The sequence below is a fragment of the Octopus bimaculoides genome, chromosome 5 (genome assembly GCF_001194135.2).
Source record: "Octopus bimaculoides isolate UCB-OBI-ISO-001 chromosome 5, ASM119413v2, whole genome shotgun sequence".
NCBI lineage: Eukaryota > Metazoa > Mollusca > Cephalopoda > Octopoda > Octopodidae > Octopus > Octopus bimaculoides.
The window spans coordinates 39,713,877-39,725,171 of NC_068985.1; the positions used below are offsets into that span (position 1 = coordinate 39,713,877).

At 38.1% G+C, this 11,295-nt stretch overlaps 1 protein-coding gene across 4 annotated transcripts in view; it reads left to right on the plus strand.

Moving 5' to 3' along the window:
- Positions 1 to 11,295, plus strand: part of LOC106874097 (putative uncharacterized protein DDB_G0291812) — a 45,503-nt gene that overhangs the window by 20,732 nt on the left and 13,476 nt on the right. For 3 of the 4 annotated variants that reach the window (XM_052968327.1, XM_014921702.2, XM_052968329.1), the window contains 5 exons: positions 4,202 to 4,378; positions 4,530 to 4,631; positions 7,147 to 7,322; positions 9,043 to 9,166; positions 10,508 to 10,733. In XM_052968327.1, the coding sequence (XP_052824287.1) occupies positions 4,202 to 4,378; positions 4,530 to 4,631; positions 7,147 to 7,322; positions 9,043 to 9,166; positions 10,508 to 10,733 (805 nt within the window). The remainder of the gene's footprint in view (positions 1 to 4,201; positions 4,379 to 4,529; positions 4,632 to 7,146; positions 7,323 to 9,042; positions 9,167 to 10,507; positions 10,734 to 11,295) is intronic. The other variant, XM_052968328.1, reaches the window with a different exon arrangement.

Consider the following 11,295-nt stretch of genomic DNA (forward strand, 5'->3'; position numbering starts at 1 on the left):
TTCATATTTTCATATAAAACTCTTTCACTGATCTCGATTCTGTTTTTGGCTGGGGCTATTGGCCGAGTAAATAGGCGTTGATGTAGCGGATATTTTAAATTTAGTCTCTTCAGTTGACCTAGCTGACGATGACGATAAGAAACATATTATGAAAAGTCCGAAACTCGAGTACTAGGTTATCCATTTCTCTGGCGTTCTTCCTAGAGGTAAAACGAAAATTTTTCATATTCGCCGCCCGCACACATCTTTGCCTCTATACATTCAGTGAAGCTTTAGCTAGCGTCGAACGATTATCGACTGCTATTTCCAGCAAAAATTGGTACCTTGTTGTGCCACTATTTCCTATATATATTCAGGATCCAATAGGGCCGCAGTATTTTAATAACAAAGATACCAAGGTAGAGTCGAGGGTCCTATACCTGCGTATTAACAGTATTTATTGACCTTCACATACCTACTAAAGCATATACCGATTTGTCCCTCCAGTTATGCATATATCCACAAGTACAGACCAAATATATGTATATAGTTCAAATTTACAGAAAAACAAAAGACGAAGACGGATGTAGGAACAACAAGCAAGTGTATTAGTTTAAGTTTGGGAAAAATGGAAAAGCTTTTTACGTTTCGAGCCAACGCTCTTCAACAGAAAGGAATAAGATGGGAAAAAAATGGAGAGAGAATGGGGGGGGAAAAAAAACCGAGAGAGAAAAGCTGTGTAGAGTTCAGCGGTCCAGCATGGCAAGATGACAGGGGGGAAAAAAAGAGGTTGAATGAAAGGGAGATAATAATAAAAAGGGTTGAACGAAATGAATAATGGTGACCTTCAATGAACTAAGGTGCGCAAGCGTGTGTATTTATAGGAGAATGGTGTGTGTTAGTGTGTATGTGTGCGTGTGTGAATGGGGGCGAGTGAGTCTGACGTGTGTATGTGTATGTGTAATGTGTGGGAGAGGACAATTTCAGCCAGTCCATAGTAGAAAATGCTGCATATGTGTGTGTGTGTGCGTGTGTGTGTGTGTGTGTGTGTGTGTGTGTGCATATATAGGCGCAGTAAGGTCTCAAATAGTTAAGAAATTCGCATCGCAGCTACAAGGTCTCGATTTCGATCCCACTGCGTGGCTCTAGGACAGATGTCATTTTTTATAACTACGAGTTGACCCATAGCTTAAAAGTGAAAGTGAGTAGATGGAAACTCTATGGAAGCTCGCCAGTCGGGTGGATTGTACTCATACTTCAAAAGGACGTAACTTTGAACCTTTATGTTCTGAAATCCTATCGAAGTCAACTTTGTTTATAAAATAAGTACTGAGCCCGGGAATCGATATAATCGATTGCTGTTTCCTACTTACAAAATGAATAGGGTTGATCACCTGTTGGTTGATACTTTTGGTAATCGAAAAATTAATAGACCCCACTTCACTGAATGATGTTATTGATTAGCCTAGCGCAACCGTAATCGAGCAGGCCAGTGACGAAAGCCTTTCCAATCACGACCAACTCGTCCTATATTCAAACACAGTGTACATTGAACAACATTATGTAATGTGTTCTCTATGAAGCACTGTCAGGTGTAATATTGACTCCATTTATCTGCACTGGTGCGAGGATAAATAAATAATAATAGTAACAAATAATTAGCTGATGAATAATTAATATAATCATGAGGCGACTGCTGTAGCATGGAAAGTAAGCAACTATTTCTAGTATGTAAATAAATTATTTACGTTACATTTCTAATGTTCTATGTAAAAAGAAGCTAAACATCATGTCATTCGTTTTCTTATCCGCAGTTTAAAACTAATTATTATACAACAATATAATATAATATATAATAATATAACATAACAATTTAATACAATATAATAATTTGATATTATAATTTCAAATTTTGGCACAAGGCCAGCAGTTTTAGGCAAAGGTTTAAGTCAATTACATCGACCCCAGTGTTCAGTTGGTGCTTATTTTATCATTCCCGAATTGATGAAAGGCAAAGTCGACCTTGGCGGAATTTGAATTAAAAACCTAAGGATCGAAGAAATGCCGCTGAGTATAATGCCCGGGGTGCTAACGATTCTGCCTGCTACCCGCCTTATAATAAGGCATTCACACGCTACACACCTTCCTTCTAAGCACTACTGTAAACAGCGGAAGTGAGCTAGAATGTTAAAATTTAGTGCGCATGCACAACAGAGTTCAAGGTCAATCTTTGCTAAGCGGCTTCTCTCTGCGTAATTTAGCTTCGTTATAATGGCAATAGTCAGGAAACTTATTGATCAGACCTCGTATTTTAGAAAATAGGGAAAAAAAACAAGATTATGGCAGGGAGATAGCAATTTACTCAAAGTAGTCGCACTCAGCTTCCATTACGGACTCAAGACGACTCTGGAACCTGGCGCATGCATTCATCGCTGTGTCCCCGGGAAGATCTTCGAACATTTTGTCAACCTTGGCAACCAACTCGGCCTTGGTGTAGTGGGCAGAGCGGTTGATGTCTTTCTCAAGTGCACCCTAAACGTAGGAATCCATGAGATTACAATCGGGGAAATCAGGAAGCCAAAAATTGGGGCTGGTGAAGTCGTAAAAATTTTCCGACAACCACTTCTGACTCTTTCCGGAACTATGGCAAGGTGCTGAATCATGCTGCCACACATATGACCTTCCAGCCAGGGTTTGACTAGTCTCCATTAGCTTTACGTAGCCATCAAAATCGAGCCTAAGGCCCTGTTCAAAGATATGGGGCGACACGACGTCACCCTCATTGGAAGCTCACCCAAAGACCATCAGAGTTTGGGTTAACTTGGTTTTCATGAATCGTGAGACATCATATGAACTGTAGGCAAGACACTTGTTGTTCTGGATGTCGTGCAACTAGTCCTAGCAGAAGGACCAGATCATCCCCTGTACTAGCAGAAGGATCAGATCATCCCCGCTTCAGTATGATGCCTCATGTTGTTCAAGAGCTTCCTTGCCTTTGTAAAGCAGTTCTCCTTGGCCTTTACTGTCAGAATTTATCCTAGCTCGTCTTGTAGAAGTGTTAGCGAAGGTTCTCATTGAGGGCCAGCTTGATAGTGGCGACTCCAACAGACATCTCTCTCGTCAAAACCCAAATTCCTTTGTTCGGATCTTCTATCACCTCGTCCTTCAGTTATTGGATGAACTCCGGCGTGCAGACACAGTCCGAATGCCTGTTGAGTCCCTTCCTATTGGCCAAGGCTTCGTAGTCACTACTGCAGCTGTCCATATCACATCTCACAGCCTTTACAGTTTTCACTGAGCACCGTGCAGCAGTCATGATGTCGGCTTTTTGATACCCGGCGCGAATCATCATGATATAGTTAACACTTCTAATATTCACGTGGCTTCCAGCCTTCCATATCAGCTAACTTTTTCTCAACTACAACTGTAATCATTATGCTCTCCAACGTTGTAGACTGTTCACCAATACATTAAGTTGTTCTTGAATAAAAAATAAATGAAAACAAAGATGTCGTCAAACTTAGACCGAACACTCAATAATATAATATAATATAATATAATATAATATAATTACGGAGATGTACTTGCATAGCAAGCGACCTGATCTGAGATCGTATGCTGGAACGAAAAGAATTGCAGCGTGGAAGGTGTTTATAAGCCATTTATATATAATATATAATATAAACAATTGCAGCGTGGAGAGTGTTTATAAGCCATTATATTAATATAATATAATATAATATAAACAATTTCTTTTACTGTATTGTTTTATATACGTATTATTGTCAACTTTACATTAATTATGTCAATTGAAATTTAATATGAAATATATCCTAAATTTGAGAACATACAGACAAGCTAAACAATAACAATAACATAGAAATAAACATTAGTTGAGCTAGTATTAACATATTAATGCAGAGATCATTAAACATGTTAGCTTGCTAAGTGGTAACATAATTTATTCTTGGGACCACTGCATAGCGTCGGTTATACAGACGCGTAAACTTCGTAGTTAGACCATAACTTTCTTCTAATTTTCATCGTTTCACCATCCTTACAACTCTTTATTCACCCACTTACATTAAGATAAAAGGTGGGGGATCTCACCTTGGGATCTAATTTCACAGCGAGGCAAAATATTAAAGATATATAATATGAATTTATATGACAATTTGTCAACAAAAGATAAATATTCCTTTTATTATTATTTTTTCCACAGAGCAGCATATCTTTCGGGGAGGTAACTCCGTATAACCATCGCCAGAGTTGTCCTATTTATCCATACGAAAGAAAATACAACAGCGTAGATAAAACAGCTGGAATGGAACACAGCAGAATGTATAGAGTACAACAGCAGCAAAATGGCGAAAAGAATTTAAGATCCAACTCAACGCCGGTAAGAGAAAAAAAATTTAATGTATAGACAAGTCGTTGGTTTGTCTTTTGTATCGTTCCCTTTTTGTTTTGTATTCGGCCCTTGTCGTCCTATCATATTGTGTCTGTTTCTTTACCATTTGAGATGGCAATGTTATCTTTTATATCGACAGGCAATCTATGCAACTGATATTCGTTTGGCACAAAACAGACATCTAGAAATGAAAGCAGGAAAGAAACAAACCACATTAGGACCTGATGAAGGATATCCAGAGGTAATTAATATGAAATTCTTCATTAAGGAATTGCTTATCTTGCAGTTTTTACTTGTATTCTTTTACTTTTTTTTTTACTTATTTCAGTCATTGGACTGCGGCCATGCTGGAGAATGCTGGGCCTTGAAGTAATTAGTCGAATAAATCGACCTCAGTACTTTTTTTTTAAACATGGTACTTATTCTGTCGGCCACTTATGCCGAACCGCTAAGTTACGGGGACGAAAATAAACCAACACCGGTTATCAAGTGCGACGGGACATGCACAGACAAAGACACACACCTGCACACACATATACAAATACACACACACACACACACACACACACACACACACACACACATATATATATATATATATATATATATATATATATATATATATATGTATACGACAGGCTTCTTTCAGTTTCTAGCCACCAAATTCACTCACAAGGCTTTCGTCGGCCCGAGGCTGTAATAGAAGACATTTGTCCAAGGTGCCACTTAGTAGGACTGAACCTGGAATCATGTGGTTGGGAATCAAACACCTTACCACAGATCACGTGTACAAATGTATATCATAGAGAGTTACAATGAATTGTGAAGCTATAGTACTGGAGTATCGTCCGCGTAGATTATCAGTTTACTACTTAGAGATTACTGTTCACTAGGGCAAAACATTTAAGCTTGATCTATTCAGTTTACTTGGATAACAAACAGGATCTATTCATGTCGGACATCCTATGTAAAATAAATGCGACACAGATGTGTAGATTTATAAAAATTTTAAAACTTCGTGATCTCTACCAGCATGGAAGAATAGACGGTGACGAAAGAGGGGAGAAAGAGGGAAATGTGGATACATAAATATCTAAATATTTTCATAATAGTTCTGTGGTTAAGGAACTCGCTTCGCCTCCAAGAAGTTTCGGGCTCTGTCTCTGCATGGCACCTTAGGCAAGTGTCCTCCACTATGGCCCCGGGCTCTTGCAATAGCCTCGGTTTGTGAGTGAATTTGGTCAACAGAAGCTGTGTGGAAGCGAGCTGTGTGGAAACTGTGTGTCAAAGGCGGTGAGCTGGCAGAAACGTTAGCACGCCGGGCGAAATGATTAACGGAATTTCGTCTGTTTTTACGTTCTGAGTTCAAATTCCGCCGAGGTCGACTTTGCCTTTCATCCTTTCGGGGTCGATGTAATCGACTTAATCTCTTTGTTTGTCCCCTCTATGTTTAGCCCCTTGTAGGCAATAAAGAAATAAGAATCTGTGTGGAAGCCCGTCGTATACGTATGTATGTGTGGGGATGTAGTGTGTGTGTGTGTATGTGTGTGTGTGTCTGTATGTGTGTGTGTGTGTGAGTGTGTGTGTGTGTGTGTGTGTGTGTGTGTGTTTATGTTTGTGTTTGTACCTTCGCACCGCTTGACAACAGGTGTTGGTTGTTTACGATCCTGTGATTTAGCAGTTCGGCGAAACAGAGCGATAGAATAAGTACCAGACTTTAAAATTACTACTAGGGTCGAATTGTTCGACTAAAACCCTTCAGGATGGTGCCCGAGCGTGGCCGTAGTCCAATGATTGAAGCAATAAAAAGGTAACATGCAAAATGTATATAGCAAAATAATATAACAAAGTTATCTTCTTTGCTCACAAGTATAACAACGTTTACAAATAGGTTTCACTTGCTAAGCATTGGGATTTAACATAACATTTGGTTTTATGAGGAACGCGAAAAGAACTGATAATATGAGCATGTATGTAATTTATATCGCTATCTATAGCAGTGCACCGTGGAGGCGCAATGGCCCAGTGGTTAGGGCAGCGGACTCGCGGTCATAGGATCGCGGTTTCGATTCCCAGACCGGGTGTTGTGAGTGTTTATTGAGTGAAAACACCTAAAGCTCTACGAGGCTCCGGCAGAGGGGTGGGGTGGCGAACCCTGCTGTACTCTTTCACCACAACTTTCTCTTACTTCCTGTTTCTGTTGAGCCTGTAATTCCAAGGGTCAGCCTTGTCACGCTGACTATCGCCGAGCACTACGTTAAGGGTACACGTGTCTGTGGAGTGCTCAGCCACTTGCACGTTAATTTCACGAGCAGGCTGTTCCGTTGATCGGATCAACTGGAACCCTCGACGTCGTAAGCGACGGAGTGCCAACAATAGCAGTGCTCCGCAACCGGTATTCCGCGACACACTGGTGTGTCACGAGACGATGCTAGGTGTGCCACAGTGTAACCTTAGTACAATTTTTTTGATTATATTTTTAGTTATATTTTTAGTTCGGGTGTGTCGCCGAATTTTCAAAAGAAATAAGTGTACCGCAAGTGGAAAAAGGTTGATCTATAGTTCAACAATTTACATAAAGTGGACACTAAATATATAACGCGTAAAAGATTGAAAATATGACCACGTGTGTCTTCTGTATCTCAATAATTTACATAAAACTCTCGTTTCTTGTTTTTTTATGAATTGCTAGCTTAATATTTAAAAATTATATACAATATGAAAGCAAAAAATAATTAAATATCTCCATATTTTAGCAGGTTTTAAGAGGATCATCCGAGAGTATAAACATGGAACCTCGAAAGCTTAGCGGTACCCGCTCAGATTTAAAAATAGCTCGTCCTTATCAGACTCAGGTATCTGCAGTTAGTGGTGGTGGTGGCGGTGGTGATGGTGGTGATGATGGTCAGAGATTTATCAGGAAACCACAACGGTGAGAAAACTTTATTTATTTGAAATAAAGTTTTTGATGTGTTTATAATTGTTTATAAAGATTGCCAAGGCATGCCTGTGTAGTAAGAAGTTTGTTTCTCACCCACATAGTTCCGAGTTCAGTCCCATTGCATGGCACCTTAGGCAAGTGTTTTCTGCTATAGCCTCGGACCGACCAAAGCCTTGTGAGTAGATTTGGTAATCAGAAACTGAAAGAAGCCCGCCGTATATATACATGTGTGTGTGTGTGTGTGTGTGTGTGTGTGTGTGTGTGTGTAAGTGTGTTTTTGTGTAAGTGTGTAAGTGTGTTTTTGTCTGTGTGTGTCTATATTTGTCTCCACCACCGCTTGACAACCGGTGTTGGCCTGTTTGCTTCCCCGTAATTTGGCGGTTCGGCAAAAGAAATGCAATAAATACCAGACTTTAAAACAGAAAATAAATGCTAGGGTCGATTCGCTCGACTAAAATTCTTTAAGGCGATTCCCCAGAATGGCCGTAGTCTAACGACTGACACAAGTAAGAGATAAAAGATCAATTGCAAAACCCTGATGGCGCCAAGAACTATGGTCAGCACGTCCAGACCATAACTAAACTGTCAGTCATCATGTATCTGAAATTACACTGTCTGATGAATCCCTCTTTCTGTTTTTTCCGACATGTTGTTTAGAGCAGCACCTTATATTTTGCGAATATACATTTTTAATTGTTGTTGTTGTTGCTGTTGTTGTTGTAAACTTCAATTCAACTATGATTGAGCAGACTTACAATCTTCTTAAAGAAAGGAAAAACTACGTTCTCTTAAGTATCGATACATCTTTTAAGACGTAAGCGTGGAATTTGAGTGTAATTAATTAGTATTTCTTAAATGTATGACAACCGAATAGAAGTTACCGAGTTGACTCGAGAATATACATCGTATTAGAATACATAATTGTAATATATAGAGATAGATATTGATATAGATATATGTATTTGTTTTGCAGGATTCTTGATGCGATATTGCGTGTTGAAACAGATATCATTATACTTGAGGGTGGTCATATTTTGCCAATTAAACACACGCACTATATATTTGATCATCATTTCAGCTTTATCATTTTTATTATTTTATTTTATTTGTCAAAGTTCTTTCGTCACACATCCTGTGACCGCTTCAGCGATTCTGTATCCCCAGAACAAGAGGAGACATGTGGGATAATGAGTCATTGAAGAAGTCACAGGATGTGTGACGAAAGATCTTTGACAAAGAAACAAAAAAAATATTTACAATAAAGCTGAATTGATGCGTGTGTTTCATTGGGAAAATATGACCATCCCCATGTATAACAATATGTATATATAAAATAACGAAGGCGGCTATGTTCAATATAAAACCAAAAAGGAAGAATTCAATTGTCACTAATTGTGATTGACGGTGCATTGTAGCACCTACGTTGCTAGAAATAAGAGTTAAAAACCCTTACAGCCGCATAGAAGCACATGTCTATGCACTGACAGGGGAGATCTCGCTGTGGGGAGGTTATCTCCCCTGTCAATGCATAGATATGTGCTTCTTTCCGACTCTAAGTTTTTAATTCTTATTTCTAACAATGTAGGCGCTACCCTGCACCGACAGTCACAATTAGTTATATATATAATCTTCCAAATTCCACATTTTAATAAAGGAATTATTTTTTAATCTTATTTTCATCCATTACTACACTTGATGTCTGTGATAAAAGTCTTGAAAATAACAATGAATTGAGGAAAACTTGCGCCAGGTTATACGGAACAGATTCTACAATTACAGAGAAAACCTTATTGCCGGGTAGTAATAAAGTACAATTACCTTTAAAGTCCTCCATAGTAAGTAATGTTATTTATATTATTTTATAAACCTTAATTGATAGTCGTACAGTAGCATTGTTGTTAACTTTTTTCGCAAATTCCAGTGCGCGAATGAAATTTGGCAGATAAACATTGCGTAAAAGCCCGTCGTGCGTGGGAAGGCATGTGTGTGTGCATGTGTGTGTGTGTGTGTGTGTGTGTGTGTGTGTGTGTGTGTGTGTGTGTGTGTGTGTTTGTGTTGTTTATTGAAACTGGACTTTTTCTCACAGCTCTTGTTTCATGTCTCTGCGAACTTCAGGTGAATTTTCGCATGTATAAAATGTGTAATGTAATATGAAAATAGGCTAAAACATTGGTAGAACCGTGGCCGAATCAATAAAACGCCATTCAACAGAAATCATCCAATGAAATTTAATTGAAGACAAATTCCACCGGGAAAGTTCTTTTTTTTTTTTTTTTCTTGTTTAGTTTGTTTTTTGCTCTTTTTTTCATTTATTTCTGCCGGTTGATTAAATTGTGAACGGGAACAGTAATTCTTCGACTATCGCAGGTGTTACGTTCCAAAACCCTACACGATAGGTGAAAATCCGCGAAGTAGAAACAGTACTGTACTGTATAGTTTTATTATTATTATTTTTATAGTTTGTATATATTTATTTTACTATAAATGCAAAACAACACCACGGAGGAATCGACATTAGCTTAAATAATCAACCGCGATAGGTGAACTGCAATAGGTGAGCCGTGATAGGTGAACCGCGATATGGCGAGGAATTACTATAGATCACAGAAGAAAAATAGTCACAGAAAAATATCACAATTTTGACCTTGAAAAACAGTTACAGGAAAATATCACTTCAATAAAATAAATAATATTTTAATTCACAAGACATCTATGGTTTATATGCCATGCTAACTTTTTCTCAATGGGAAATAGATTCGAATGAATTACTTACGGGCAGAATAAAATAATCAGGCATTTAGTCCAACACTTTAAAAATCCTATCATGGGTATAATGACTCAGTATTTTGCATGTTTTTGTATACTGCATCATACTTTTTTGCACATTACGTCACCTATATGGTGTATTAAACATTCCATCATTTTTGCTGTTTATTACAATATGTCGTATTATTTCTACAGCACATTATTTTTGCAACACAAAGAGATATTTTCGTTTTTATCATAAAATTCTGAGATGATAGTCGAAGTCGAACACAATTTGTATAATATTATTACTCGTAAAAAAAAAATGAATAAAATCACGTTTCCTTCAATATCCTAAAAAAAATAATGAAACGAAAGCAAAAAAATTTTTATAAGTTCCTGTTTATTTATTTATTTGAATTTGATTTCAGGATAAGCAAATCTATGACCAAGACATTCTTTCCCAGCAGAGAACTTCGGTAATATACGAAAATAACACTTCTACAAAACAAGGAGTAGCAAATGCTTCTTACACAACATTCCAACGAAAACATTCGTACTTCTACCCGCCAAATAATAACCAGAACAATTCTACTTCAAATGGAGAATTGACACCAAATTTGATGACAGACGGTCGAATTGAGAAAACTATGCTCGGTAATGAATCACTTTATTTGTACAAAAGAAAGAACAAACTGATTTTAACAATAGAAGCAATTATTTATAGAAATAGATTCCGATAATTAGATACATATCAAAGCTGAATGAGCTGTCATTTACGTGATTGCTTTGTTAATGTCCATGAGAAAGGCACAGACATCCCATAATATAATTTCGGCTTTGGTATAAAACTGAGCAACCACTTTCAAAATATTATGGTCGTGAGGCCCATCTCCAATAAAGGTCTGTTGTAAACATTATTAAAACATACTAATTATGTTTACCTCCTTCTACCTGTATTCATAAGCATAATGTTATTTCTTGAGGCGCGTGGCCTAGTGGTTAGGGTGTCGGCATCATGATCGTAAGATTGTGGTTTCGATTCCTGGACCGGGCGACGGGTTGTGTTCTTGAGCAAAATACTTCATTTCACATTGCTCCAGTCCACTCAGCTGGCAAAAATGAGTAACGCTGCGATGGACTGGCGTCCCGTCCAGCTGGGGAACACATACGCCATTGAAATCGGGAAACCGGGCCCATGAGCCTGGCTAGGCTTTAA